Source organism: Copidosoma floridanum, unplaced genomic scaffold, assembly GCF_036245765.1.
Source record: "Copidosoma floridanum isolate Cflo_tuat_1 unplaced genomic scaffold, Cflo_Japanese_pri ptg000040l, whole genome shotgun sequence".
NCBI lineage: Eukaryota > Metazoa > Arthropoda > Insecta > Hymenoptera > Encyrtidae > Copidosoma > Copidosoma floridanum.
This window is the reverse complement of record NW_028321917.1, coordinates 1592675-1607720: the sequence shown is the minus strand read 5'-3', so window position 1 is coordinate 1607720 and position 15046 is coordinate 1592675. Positions and strand designations below refer to the sequence as shown.

At 34.9% G+C, this 15046-nt stretch overlaps 1 protein-coding gene across 2 annotated transcripts in view; it reads left to right on the top strand.

Annotated features, from left to right (window-relative positions):
• LOC106637927 (ras-related protein Rap-2a) overlaps positions 1-7498 on the top strand; it is a 376543-nt gene extending 369045 nt beyond the window's left edge. For both annotated transcript variants that reach the window (XM_014350906.2, XM_089597856.1), the window contains one exon: positions 6965-7498. In XM_014350906.2, coding sequence (XP_014206392.2) covers positions 6965-7273 — 309 coding nt within the window. In that variant the 3' untranslated portion in view covers positions 7274-7498. The remainder of the gene's footprint in view (positions 1-6964) is intronic.
• Positions 7499-15046: the final 7548 nt, after the last annotated feature.

Sequence of the window (15046 nt, the reverse complement as noted above, 5' to 3'; positions counted from 1 at the left end):
TAACTTACAATTCGATGAGAATAGATGTAGTAACAGTAAGATTTTAACAAATTTTTATTGGATAATAATTAGTGCAATAACAACAATTTATAAGGAATGTTTGTCTTTACTTGAGTTGATAAAATTTAGAATAATATAGAAGGACTTATTTTGACATACATTATTATAAAATTCCTACGTAAAAGTAAAAATGTACAATAAATTTTTTTAATTACAAAAAGATTTCTTTGAAATTACTGAAAAATATTTGAAAAATATTTCAACGATGCTGAAAAAACTAAAAATAAATTGAATCGTCATCTCAAGATTAATTAAAAGAATAGTTAAATTTCTTTTAACTGATTTTGAACATATTCATTAGGTTAAAGTAACACTTAGAAAACGTTTTCCATAACTCGATTCGTAATTATTGTAAAAATTCATTACAATTTTATTCAAGAAATTAGTGATATGAAAATATTTTCAATGAGCGATTATTCAATAAATTCAATGCACTAAAACTTTCTGAAAACTAAGAAAATTCAGTAATCTTCGAACCTTAAAATATAACTTAAGCTATGATATCTTCTACTTAGGTCTAATTTCTTTGGAAACACCTATATAACTCCTTGGAAAAAAAAATTGTAGGGAGCATTTAAAAATTAAAATTTAAGGTTTGAACACGAAGAAAATAACGAAATTTTTATGGTAAAGTAAAAAACATATAGCCATCTTCTAAAACACGTGATAGTGAAGTAAGTAGATATTGAAACTTATAGAAAGCTATAAAGGAAGTGCATTAAAGCTAGAAAATTTTGTATTCACGACGATATTTATGTATACATGACAAAGAAATTTTAACGTACCTCAGACCTTATAACTAAAGACGTTATACTTAATATAATGTTCCGTATGAATTATGTTCCATAACTAAAATATTTTTTTGAAACTAATATATTTTTTTAGCATTCTTTTATCATTATACTTTTTTTTTGCCTCGTAAGTAGCGTAAAAGAATAATAATATTTACCTTGTATTGCAGGAGAGGAGCATTGGAAAAAAATTATCGGGGAAGAAAACCCCCTACTAATGAATTATATAATGTTTGTTGATACACTGTGACGGTAAGATACCGTCAAGCCATCATCGATAGCCTAGGAAAGATAGAGAAAGAGGGAAAAGAGGAAAAGCGAAGAGGACAGTTAGAAAAAAAGGAAAAAGAATAAAACCGAAGAAGTCAGATAAGCTTGGGCTCTTGAGCGTGCGTAAAGCGTTTTTCGTGAACTTTGTTGTCATTTTCGGCAGCGAAGTGGTTTTGCCCAACTTGAGGCGCTTAGGTGGAGTTATGTGGCTGTGATCTTTGATGCCTTTGGCTGGAACGTCCAGGGTGACCAAAGTGTGTGCGGGAGGTGGCCGTGAAAGCGGGCAAACACGGGTCCTGCGAGAGGTGGAGGGCCCCCCCCCCCGCAAGGAGATCCTCGCGAGGTGACCAGCGACGACCTCGACCTCCAGACACTGTCAGTAGGGACTCCTACAGCTCGGACGGCCTCCAGCGAATACGCCATAGCTCCACCAGGACCAAAAGGGACGTCATCACTAGCAAACGTGAGTACTGGTCCTCAGGTGACCGTAAATTGTGACCGTAAAGGGCAGCGGCCCTCGAGTAGCCAGCGTAGGTCTGCCCGGTTTGCGATTTCGCACCACGAGCACGTTGAGTAATCGCGCTCAACGTGTGAAAATACACACACACACTAACATACCTACACCCGCGAGTACTTTTTGTATTTTATTTTATAGTCTTTTTATTGAATAAACTCCCTTTTTATAAAATATCACTCGCAAGTGTTTATATGTTGTGTGCCCCATTCCACCCTAGTGTCGTGTTAAAGTCGCCACAAGAAGCGACGAATACTTGGCCCCTGCAGTATCTCGATGGACGAGACCCGTGTATATACATACTACCGCCCCCCCCCTCTCGGCTTCGCCCGAAGCTTACTAAATGGAACACAGTAGTGTGTTGATATATAATGTGAAACGTTTTTAGTTAGAAATTTTACATCTATTTCTGACACTTCTCAGAACAGAAGTTTTCTTATTAAAAACATATTTTTTTGGAATCCACACAGTTTATTTAGTCAAATAATAAGCTGTAAGAATTAAAAAAAATATAATTAAGCTGTAGAGTACCGTGCGTTCCTTATGCCATAAAATAATCGTTGGCCATTAGGAGCCGTTGATTTGCAGTTTCTTCCGTATGATTTACGAAAAGGGCTTTTTCTTAAAGCTGTTAAGATTTAAGACTCCCAAAAAATATACACTTACAACAAATTTTTTTTCTCTCATCTCACAACTTCATTTCCAGAGCAATAAAATTCTGGAGCTTAATCTCTACATTTTTTATCGCCACAAAAATACAAATACATTTTCTACTTGTGTAAAAATCTGAATGATACATACTTACATTTGAAGTTTTCCTTCCAAATCACCTTGTTGCGACTTCTGACATGCTTAAGACTTTTGTGACCCCTAAAGGCTGTTTTCTGTTAACTTTATTAAATTCTGATATATTTGTTGGCAAGATAGTTCAGCCTCTGATTGCCCTAAAAAAGACCGGTGAGCTTCTGAAGTGTACTCTTTCTTAACTGAAGTTAACAGCAATTGTGACTGCCTGGATAACTCAGGGTAATCTTTTCTGGCCAGCTGTTGAAGCCCCAGACTGATCAAGCGAGAAATTACAAAGTTCGAAGCTTTGGAGCTATTTGTAGAGATCTTTCCCAACGTCTCCTGGTACAACGTCGAAGATTTTGGTGTTTAACGCACCTTTTTTTTGCAGACTTAGTTGTTTTAGTGATCTAAGATGGGGAGATTGGATCGTAATGCTTGCCCGTTGGAGACTGTCCCGTTGGTTCAAGTTTATTTGACCTTCATAGATGTTAGGTACACTTATCGCAAACCTTGGAGAGGATTGGTGATTCCTGGTTGAATACTTAGAGTCAAGAGAGTAAGTAATAATATAAGAGAGTAAGTAGTAATATAATGTAGGATTGTTGGTCACCGGAGTTCTCAGCCTTGCGAAGAACAACTCTGCTCATGACGACTGCCAGTGAATGACTGACTTGGTTTAATAGTCGCCGTCTTTAGTTAACATAGTCTTTTAGTCGACGAATCGCTTCTGAAAATGGTAGTAAGAATGTATTTGTTGGCAAGGTAGTTTAAACTTAGGTGGCCCTTAAAAGAACCGATGATATTCATGGACTGATGGTTAAGTAGGGAACGTAAATACTTGTAATGGCCCTAAAAAGGGCCAGTGGCGAAACTGTCAGCTATTCCTTATCATTATTCCTGATAATGAAGAGCTGGCTGCGGGTAGCTTGACTCTTACCCTTGCAGTATCTCCGTACGGAGACTGTGATGGAGGGAGGTACGCCGCTGACTAAAGTATGCCGTTAGGACGACCACTGAGAAGGAAGCCGTTGTCACTGCCCGTGCTCCTCAAGGCTATCTTTCCTGGCTTACATTTGTAGTCAAAAATTCTCTGACGGCATTAGGTGGGATGGTGAAATGGCCACATAACTCTTAAGTAATGGAGCAGGCTGTGCTCTGGCTACATGCGTCTCCTGGTATTCTGCTGGAGATGATATCGGTTAGGATTTTTTTTATTGGTGGCACTCGTCAATCCTGGAGGCTCAGGGTGGATGTAGATCTAATTCACTTGCCCATTGGGGGAGAGTGTCATCGGTAACCAGGATACCCAGCTGCACGTCTCTCATTTACATTCTCGATGCAGCTCGATGAACTACCGGTAGACGACTGCAAATATTATCGAGACGCTCCGGACTTTAATAACCACACTTATTTAATTCTGTTACAGATAGCTTCGATTTTATGTCGACACCACCTAGCGGATCCTACTGAACTAAAGTGAAAAGCTGTCGTGTTTTTGTAAAACTTTGAGCTTACTTACTGCTACTGTTATTAAATTTTTCAAGATAAAAACTTTACTAAAACCATATAGGAAGTTTTAAGAATCGGTATGCAAAATTTCAGCAAAATTGGTTCAGTAGTTTTTGCCGTTAGCGATTACTACGGTTTTAACGACTTTGCTTTGTGTATTAGTAAGATCACAGGAAGCGTTGCCACGGGTATCCGGGCAACACAGACACGGTCGTGGACTAATTCTCCGCCTCGCTTAATCCGCATCGTGCGCACCCCGTAACAACATAATTTATTTGCAATTTATTATTCTTATGAAAACTGAAATTTTTCTGAATATTACTTACTTGTTAGGCTTACTCTTTTTAAATAACATTATATTCTAAATTGATTAAAATTGTAGCATTTTCTTTTCGTTATTTTATGAAATTCTTTTATAAAGTAAACTTAGTTAATACATTTTAATTAAAAAATAAATCTCTTATATTTTTTTCAAATACTTTATGTACTGTACATTATTCCCTATGTCTTTTTAAAGAGATTTAATAAAGTTCTCAAAGTGTAGAGAAAACAGTAAAATTTTTAATAGTAACTATGTGAAATGTAAAAAAATAATATTAATTTTTTGAGTAATTTTTATTTTAATGAATGAAAAAAAAAACCATCATTCATTGCTATCTTGAAGAGCTTGCATTAGGAGTTAAAATCACAAAAAAAAAAGAAAATTGCTGGTTTTAAACATTAAAATAGTCCACACAGTTTCTGACAGTCTATACAATTATGGTTCGAAGTTTTATTTCTTTTTCCCCGTTTTGAAAAGATTTTAAAACCTATTTCAGAAGACATGAAAAATTATCTCATATAATACAAAGTTCTTAAGAAAAGTATCGATAACTTAGTTTAAAGTAATATTTACTAACTAAAATCAGTTTCATATAATTTTTTTTTTTATTAAACTAGATAAGATGATTCGAATTAATAAATCTCATTTGAGGTATTTTTAGCGCTTACGTTTTTACATAAATACTTGTTAACATGAAATTAAATTTTCTTATTTAAAATGCCAATTCTAAAATAAAGTTTATGTTAAATAATACAGGAGTTTGTCGATGACTGCGATCCAATCTTTGCCAAATTGATAATTACTGCAACCGATACAATGTGGATATAGTCATAAAAAAACTAATCACATAACTCTATGGTTTTTCATCCAAATTAACTATTTCATCATTTTTCTTGTGTTAACAATTCAGAATTGTTAACTTTCCTAGCTCCAAATAATCATGTTAGTTTTTTTGGCTATAGTTTTCATTTGTATGATGCTAGTTAACTTTATAGTTGGCACTATGGTCAAACTTTTTTTAAACTTTTTCTGTAACTAAATAGTGTAACATCGTGTCACAAGGACACAAAGAGAAAACATGAGCAGCTAAAAGGCGTGGTCACTGTATGTTGGTGTCCAACTTACGTATATTGTTTCTGTTTTCAAGCGGGCACACTTTGCACTCAGAAAATTGCTTTAGGCCCTGAAGCAGAATAGTAGTTTTTGTCGGATACGTGCCATTATCTCTGGGGCTATTTTGCAGCCTGTGGGACCTGCGAAGCAGGACCCGAGGAACGTAAGGTAGCTGCAGAGTGATGGCGCTTATGTGAAGAATCCTATTTTTCCTACCGAGGGTACACCCAACCCTCAAAAACGCTGGAGGTTAGAAAAGTACGTTTTTGAGGGTTGGGTGCGCCCTCAGTAGGAAAAATAGGATTCGCCATATAAGTGCCATCGCTCCGCGGCTACCTTACGTCCCTCAGGCCGCGAAATAGCCCCGGAGATGACGGCACGTATCCAACGAAAACTACTATTAGGTTTGGAAGGTGCGAAAACTATTTCTGTCTGGGGACCCAAAGTGATTAACTAAGCTTAAACGGTGCCCACGGGTGCAAAGTGGGAGTTGCATCATATGTCCATAGTAAGAATATAATCTTTTCCACCTCCAGCACTTTTGACGGTTGGGTGTGCCTTTAGTCAAAAAAACATTGTCCAGCATACAAGTTACATCCATCTAGGGCTGCTTTACGATCCCTCGAGCCTACTTTGCAGGACCTTCCGACCGCAAAATAGCCCCAGAGGCATTGGCACTTTCGTGCTGAAAACTACCATGTAAACACTATTCTTTTAATGTTTTGATTGAAATTTTTTTGGGTTTAAGTCCATATTTTTCTCATCTTTTTCTATGCTGACAAAGTACGATTCAGTGAATAATTGCAATGGAAACATTTAAAAAGAAACAAAATGCTTATTTACGTGAAGAACAATCTGCGTAAGAATCTTAACAGAACGTTATTTGAAAGTCAGAAAAGAAAGTTATTGAAAAGTTGTACAACATGTTACACAATTTTATTTAATCATCGTAGTTCTTCAACTAGAAAAACTTAAGTGACCGATATTTCAGCAAAAAATACAAAAACTTGTAAGCATTTAAATTTGAATGAAAACAATATTTTTCTGGGTCATATTTAAATCCGCAAGATAAACGAAAATTAATCGTATTTTACGGATCTTTTTTGTCTCAAGGGCTTTATTAAAGTTTTTCAAAAATAATTTTTTAATATCCAAAATGAGACAAGATTTGTTAGAAAACTTAAGACTTCTTTTGTCTTGTTACGAAATTTGTTCATTAAATAAGCTTATTTTGTTCTGATTTATGTAGTGGAGATGAGTGTTGGTTACCAAATTATAATACTAATGTATTATAAGTACACACATTACGTTTGAATTATAAAAATTAATTACAGTTAAAAAAGTTTTTGGAGATCAGTAGAAATAATAAACTAAATTGATAGGTGTAAGTATGAGTTCATACATACAAACTCTACAAATTTATTTCATTTATTAGAGTTATCTTTAATCTTGAAATATTACTGTTATCTAGTTGACTAAAAAATGAATTTGAAAACGATACTTACTTAACTTTGAAATATATTAGAATATTTTGTAGAAGTAACCTTATATTAAGCATTGATACCAAATTATTATGAAAAATAAATTTATTTATAGGAGAAAATCCAGGTAACGAAGGAGCTCGTAACACGGGAATGGAATCATGGTTTTGTGGATACGTCAGCCAAAGAGAATTCTAACACATGGAATGTATTCCAGGAGTTACTAAAGCAAGCCAATATTGAATATGATTTACGACCAGCATTAAACAAGAGGCGAAAGTCACTACCCCCACCGCAGTACAACTCGCGCTCCAGCATTGCCCAAGTCTCAATATCACCAGCTCAGCTTCAACATCTTGAACAGATACATGAAAATTCAGATCGAAGCTCAGAAAAGAGCCACAACTCTTGTAGCCTATCGTAAAAGACTTGCCTCAATCTTAGCTATTAAGCCCTGAGCTAAAACTTTACCCAAGTGAGGGATGCATCTAAAGTTCTTATAATTTTAAGATGTTATTTGCGTTCCATAACATTAAAAAAAACTGTTTGACGTTACGATAAGTCAATTTTTTTATGCTTCACTTACTTAAGTTTCTTGTAAAAAAAACAGTATTTAAGTTTTGCAAAGCATTAAAAATCATTTTCCAAATTAGGCTTTCATTACAGCTGTGTCAAATCTTTGGTCTGAGTATTCATCCTTCCATTTTTCTACCTACAAGTTTTTCTACCATTTATTGATTTATAATACAGCTGTCCGATAAGTGCATAATATGCAGCACCTTTAGTACAGCATCAAAAAGTGAAACTTGGGTGCCAAAATTTGCAGATGACAGACGACAGCTAAGAGGGAAAACTTGCAGGTCAGAATAGTTTCGAGGTTACTTAAGAAATATTTGTATACACACGTTAATGGTGTTATCTGCAAGCATAGTTGCAATAAATACTCACCATGAGTGCTCAGATCGTTTCACCTATCCCTTCCAACCTCCAATCCAAGCGAATATCTCGTTTTTGTGATCTTTCACGTAATATCTATGTATATTTAATGGCGATATACACTTTGATTGTGTTTTATTCTGGCACAAAGCATAAAATTAATAGCAACAAACTCTTAGTGATGTGTGAAGTATAGCAAAGCTATAACGCATAGTCAATATAAAATTGTTCACAAATGTCCATGGGCGAATGAGATTTGCAAGCAATTAAAACGAAATATGCATACTTTTTAAAAATTCATGTGGATTTTAAAAAATACTTCAATTATAATGTTGGTTGGAAATCAAACTACAATCAATATTTGATGGCATGGACGTAAAATTTTGAGTATAACATGAAAAACCTTTCATAATTAGATTCATCCATTTTAATTCAAAGTTAAAAATGAAGGAAATCAAACTTTAGGACTCAAATGGATAATGTATGTAGAATTATTTTATCTGTGTGTGTTTTTGTGAAATTTAGTTACACCTTTACAAGCACACGCAGTATTCTCCTAACAAAGCAAGTTTAAGCTCTGTTGAAATCTATACTTGGCACCTTTTCATTCAAATACAGAGTGTATAGCTTAGCGTGCTAGTCATTTAGACACGTACAAACATGTCTAGTATGTATATGCTTCTAATTCACCTTATTAAGGTAAATATCCCTATAATAACCACCAATTTCATCATACTCTCTAAATTGGAAATAGTGAATAATCACCATTTTAAAGTGAATATTCACTATTTTGAAAAGTTATAAGTATAAAACTTTGAAATAATGAATATTCACTTAATCAAATCGTAAAACCATATTAACTATTTCAACCAGTGAATATAACCTGGATGATATAATTAATATTCACTTATTTGAAAGTGAATTTATTTACTTTGAAACTAGTGAATAGTTTCACTACTTTAAATAGTAGAATGAATAATATTCCGAAACTTTCTGTTTTTCTCTCTCTCTTTAGCTTTATCTGCTCATGGAAAATAGTAATAAGTCAAGTCCACACGTTAAAGAACGATACTTTGTTTCATCCGCGCCGAGGGTTGGTTACACTGCCAGCTCAAACAGTCAAAGCTACTTACAAATAAATATACTGATCCACCTCTACAGAACAATACACACCACATATATACAAAATAAAACTATTATAATCTAAACATGCTTGTCCGAAACTTTACTCGGGATGACATTTTTTCACACACAACACACAACATCAGTAACTCTCTTGAATCCTCGATTTCATCCTAAAATCTAAAATGAATATCTTGTGTCACAACATACACTATACTATATGCAAACTTAACGTCGTATATTTATCAAAATAACGTCAAAATAGTTGTTAAAAGACACTTTCAGTTACATTCGACCTTGCTCATTCAGCGACCCACACACGACTGAGCTGTTTTGACTCGAAAAAAAGTGAAATAAGCGATTTTCACTTTATAAATAGTAAATTTATGTAAATGAAAAATCACTTTTTGAAATAGTGATAATATTTTTTAACTTAAAAATTAGTTAATATTCACTACTTTGAAAGTGACGATGTCGTTCACTTCCTATTTTCTTCCGAACAATAGTGAAATTTTCATTATTTCAAATTTAGAGAGTACTTGCTTTTTAAATAACTGTAACTCTTAACTCTTAACTGTAAGCTTTCATAGTAGAAATTTTAAATTTTGGTATTAGCTGGTGGACCATAAATTTACCATTAATATTCTAATTTTTAAATATGGTTCTTAATTGTTGAAATACTTTGTTCCGTAAAAAAGTTATAAGACGACATCTTCACTTTAAAAATAGTGAATATTCACTAACTGTTAAGTTAAAAAATATTTTCACTGTTTCAAACAGTGAAAATTCATTGAGATTCACTATTTACAAAGTGAAAATCGCTTATCTCACTTTTTTTCGAGTCAAAACAGCTCGGTCGTGGATCGGTATAGATATTTGTTTTAGATTTTAGGATAAAATCGAGGATTCAAGAGAGTTACTGATGTGTGTTGTGAGTGAAAAACGTCATCATGAGTAAAGTTTTGGACAAGCATGTTTTATAGGTTATCATAGTTTTGTTTTGTATAGATGTGGTGTGTGTTGTTCTGTAGTAGTGGATTAGTGTACCTACTTATATGTGACTAGCATTGAAAGATTGTGTGAATTTTGTTACAATTTAATATAAACAAAATGTTCTTCATTACTAACAAATGTGTGAAGTAATTTCAGAGCATGTACATCTCACAGACCGTCACATAATTCAAATAAGCTAGCATTTTTGTACTTTTTAAACCGTCAGATAAATGAAATTTGACGTCATTATTTTGTTTCGTGTAAGCTAAGGCTACTTTGCTCGACTTGTTGTAGGCATATGAGTTATGTACACAATAAAATTACTTCACACATTTTTTATAGCAAAAGAGATTTTTCACATCACGTTTTAATAAACCGTGCTTAACTGTTCGACAATTCTGTTAAATTTCATGAACACTTTTTCTAGATTTGGTAGGTTGGACATCGTCTGGTATCCAGGCCGCGTTGCTGGCTAGAGTTCTGGGTGTCTTCACTCTCATATCGAATACATCATTTATATACTTGCAAATTGTAAAAATGAATAATTAAGATGTTTTTTCTTTAACTAATCATACTCTAGTAGAATATCAAATGGCTCCTGAATAAGCCAGAAAATTTTGCTTTATTTTACCTATTAATTAAGAAAGCTCTCATCTCAATTCTTCAACGATCACAGTAGATACATAACTTGCGGTAAAAAATTTTAATTTTCGGGTGAACTTGGCTGTAGGACGAAAAAACCTTTTTATCAATGGTTTTTTTTAAATACCTCTACAATGTTTTATATTAATTATATTTTTTAAAATACTTATGAAAAATTTTGGAAAAAACCCACGTTTTTGTTAGGTCAGGGAGGGATGAGGTCCAAGCACAAGTCATGAATGACTACGTAGTGAAGGAAGATGTGTTACAAAATCTAAGTGCATTGTCAATGTTTTAAGCCCCCCTCCTTACAACGCTTCAGATAACAATCAAAGACGATACAATCTTTTACTTTTGTTCACACTAATATTTTTTCCCACCTAATCACTCTGCTTGCTTCTCAATGCTCTCAATAAAGGCACTTAGAATGGATTTTATCAGTAGCCAACCTGTTGAACTTGTTTGTTACAGAAAATATTGGCCGGGTGCAAGTGATGGAAGGGGATAGATGAGTCAACGACAGCGTGCGTAGTGGCGAAAACAGGAAATCTGTGGTACCAAATTACTGTCGTTTTTACTTAATTAAGGATAGAATTACAGTATTTCGTCAAATTTACAGATATTATCGTTACCTATGCATAAATAGTATAAATACTATGAAATTGCAGTTACACAAATGTAAAAACATGAGCTATGTGGTGCCAAGAACATTTATAAAATGTTTGAATGTAACAATGTATAAATAAAGCCTCGTTAATGATTTGCTAGTATATATCAGTGCCCTCCGGTGAATTTAGAAATTCAAAGTGATCAGTGATCCGTTGGGGGCGAAATGTAAGAAAATAAATAAATACAAGTAAAGTGTATTTAAATTTTCTGCGTTGATTTATTGATGCGCAACGTTTCGCTGACAATATGCGTCAGCCTCATCAGGCTACAAAATTAAAATTAAAAACACACAATGAGTGATCTAGAAGGCTCAAACACAAAAATACAATAAATTTTTTGTACTGGTTGATAGTTGTATGTGCAGGTCCTTCCAGCGTTTTAAAGCATTGGAGGTATGAGCCCCAAATCTCCCCGTGATGTTTTGGTAGAAGTGTGGGATGGTGTCCGAGTCTTCCTCTGATCCAAGACTCATGTTAATGATTTGCTAGTATATATCAGTGCCCTCCGGTGAATTTAGAAATTCAAAGTGATCAGTGATCCGTTGGGGGCGAAATGTAAGAAAATAAATAAATACAAGTAAAGTGTATTTAAATTTTCTGCGTTGATTTATTGATGCGCAACGTTTCGCTGACAATATGCGTCAGCCTCATCAGGCTACAAAATTAAAATTAAAAACACACAATGAGTGATCTGGAAGGCTCAAACACAAAAATACAATAAATTTTTTGTACTGGTTGATAGTTGTATGTGCAGGTCCTTCCAGCGTTTTAAAGCATTGGAGGTATGAGCCCCCAATCTCCCCGTGACGTTTTGGTAGAAGTGTGGGATGGTGTCCGAGTCTTCCTCTGATCCAAGACTCATGTTAATGATTTGCTAGTATATATCAGTGCCCTCCAGTGAATTTAGAAATTCAAAAAGATCAGTGATCCGTTGGGGGCGAAATGTAAGAAAATAAATAAATACAAGTAAAGTGTATTTAAATTTTCTGCGTTGATTTATTGATGCACAACGTTCCGCTGACAATATGCGTCAGCCTCATCAGGCTACAAAATTAAAATTAAAAACACACAATGAGTGAGCTGGAAGGCTCAAACACAAAAATACAATAAATTTTTTGTACTGGTTGATAGTTGTATGTGCAGGTCCTTCCAGCGTTTTAAAGCATTGGAGGTATGAGCCCCAAATCTCCCCGTGATGTTTTGGTAGAAGTGTGGGATGGTGTCCGAGTCTTCCTCTGATCCAAGACTCATGTTAATGATTTGCTAGTATATATCAGTGCCCTCCGGTGAATTTGGAAATTCAAAGTGATCAGTGATCCGTTGGGGGCGAAATGTAAGAAAATAAATAAATACAAGTAAAGTGTATTTAAATTTTCTGCGTTGATTTATTGATGCGCAACGTTTCGCTGACAATATGCGTCAGCCTCATCAGGCTACAAAATTAAAATTAAAAACACACAATGAGTGATCTGGAAGGCTCAAACACAAAAATACAATAAATTTTTCGTACTGGTTGATAGTTGTATGTGCAGGTCCTTCCAGCGTTTTAAAGCATTGGAGGTATGAGCCCCAAATCTCCCCGTGATGTTTTGGTAGAAGTGTGGGATGGTGTCCGAGTCTTCCTCTGATCCAAGACTCATGTTAATGATTTGCTAGTATATATCAGTGCATTCCGGTGAATTTGGAAATTCAAAGTGATCAGTGATCCGTTGGGGGCGAAATGTAAGAAAATAAATAAATACAAGTAAAGTGTATTTAAATTTACTGCGTTGATTTATTGATGCGCAACGTTTCGCTGACAATATGCGTCAGCCTCATCAGGCTACAAAATTAAAATTAAAAACACACAATGAGTGATCTGGAAGGCTCAAACACAAAAATACAATAAATTTTTCGTACTGGTTGATAGTTGTATGTGCAGGTCCTTCCAGCGTTTTAAAGCATTGGAGGTATGAGCCCCAAATCTCCCCGTGACGTTTTGGTAGAAGTGTGGGATGGTGTCCGAGTCTTCCTCTGATCCAAGACTCATGTTAATGATTTGCTAGTATATATCAGTGCCCTCCAGTGAATTTAGAAATTCAAAAAGATCAGTGATCCGTTGGGGGCGAAATGTAAGAAAATAAATAAATACAAGTAAAGGTATTTAAATTTTCTGCGTTGATTTATTGATGCGCAACGTTTCGCTGACAATATGCGTCAGCCTCATCAGGCTACAAAATTAAAATCAAAAACACACAATGAGTGATCTGGAAGGCTCAAACACAAAAATACAATAAATTTTTTGTACTGGTTCATAGTTGCATGTGCAGGAACGCTAAAAAGTTCATGTTAAAAAAAAAAAAAAATAATAATTTATTTTATTTTTGTGTTTGAGCCTTTCAGATCACTCATTGTTTGTTTTTAATTTTAATTTTGTAGCCTGATGAGGCTGACGCATATTGTCAGCGAAACGTTGCGCATCAATAAATCAACGCAGAAAATTTAAATACACTTTACTTGTATTTATTTATTTTCTTACATTTCGCCCCCAACGGATCACTGATCACTTTGAATTTCCAAATTCACCGGAGGGCACTGATATATACTAGCAAATCATTAACATGAGTCTTGGATCAGAGGAAGACTCGGACACCATCCCACACTTCTACCAAAACATCACGGGGAGATTTGGGGCTCATACCTCCAATGCTTTAAAACGCTGGAAGGACCTGCACATACAACTATCAACCAGTACAAAAAATTTATTGTTTTTTTGTGTTTGAGCCTTCCAGATCACTCATTGTGTGTTTTTAATTTTAATTTTGTAGCCTGATGAGGCTGACGCATATTGTCAGCGAAACGTTGCGCATTAATAAATCAACGCAGAAAATTTAAATACACTTTACTTGTATTTATTTATTTTCTTACATTTCGCCCCCAACGGATCACTGATCACTTTGAATTTTTAAATTCACCGGAGGGCACTGATATATACTAGCAAATCATTAACATGAGTCTTGGATCAGAGGAAGACTCGGACACCATCCCACACTTCTACCAAAACATCACGGGGAGATTTGGGGCTCATACCTCCAATGCTTTAAAACGCTGGAAGGACCTGCACATACAACTATCAACCAGTACGAAAAATTTATTGTATTTTTGTGTTTGAGCCTTCCAGATCACTCATTGTGTGTTTTTAATTTTAATTTTGTAGCCTGATGAGGCTGACGCATATTGTCAGCGAAATGTTGCGCATCAATAAACGCATCAAAAAATCACTTTGAATTTCTAAAGCCTCGTTAGTTTTCGATCCAGAGCACACTCTCAGAAGCAGACGGCAAAAAGAAAGATAAATACGCGAAATGAGACACGATCATTGTGTTTTTTATTATTTAAACGTTTATGAAATATGGGTGTAAGAAAGTGCTGTGTTGTTCAGCGTAACAGTAGCGCAAAGACAGATGGAGTAAAATTACATAAATTTCGATGATTATCTAACTGTTAATTATTGTTATTTACGTAACAAGTGCGGAAAAGACGATTTCCCGCACGAGTCTTGATTGACTCGCACGAGTGCCCGGCCACGAGTACGAGTCCATAACACGACTGCGGAAAATCGTTCCGCACGAGTTGCGTACAAGTTTTTTTGCAATAAGTGTGCTGAAAATAGGTGTTTTCCGGACTGATATTAGTGTGGAAAATCGATTTTGCGCACTAATATCAGTGCGAAAAACACCTATTTTCCGCACACTATTGCGAAATAGTAGTTTTCCTACGAGTTTGAAAAGTCTTTGTTTGCGAACCGAGAGGTTTGCGGCCCGAGCCGAAGGCGAGGTTCGTAACGATGAGGTTCG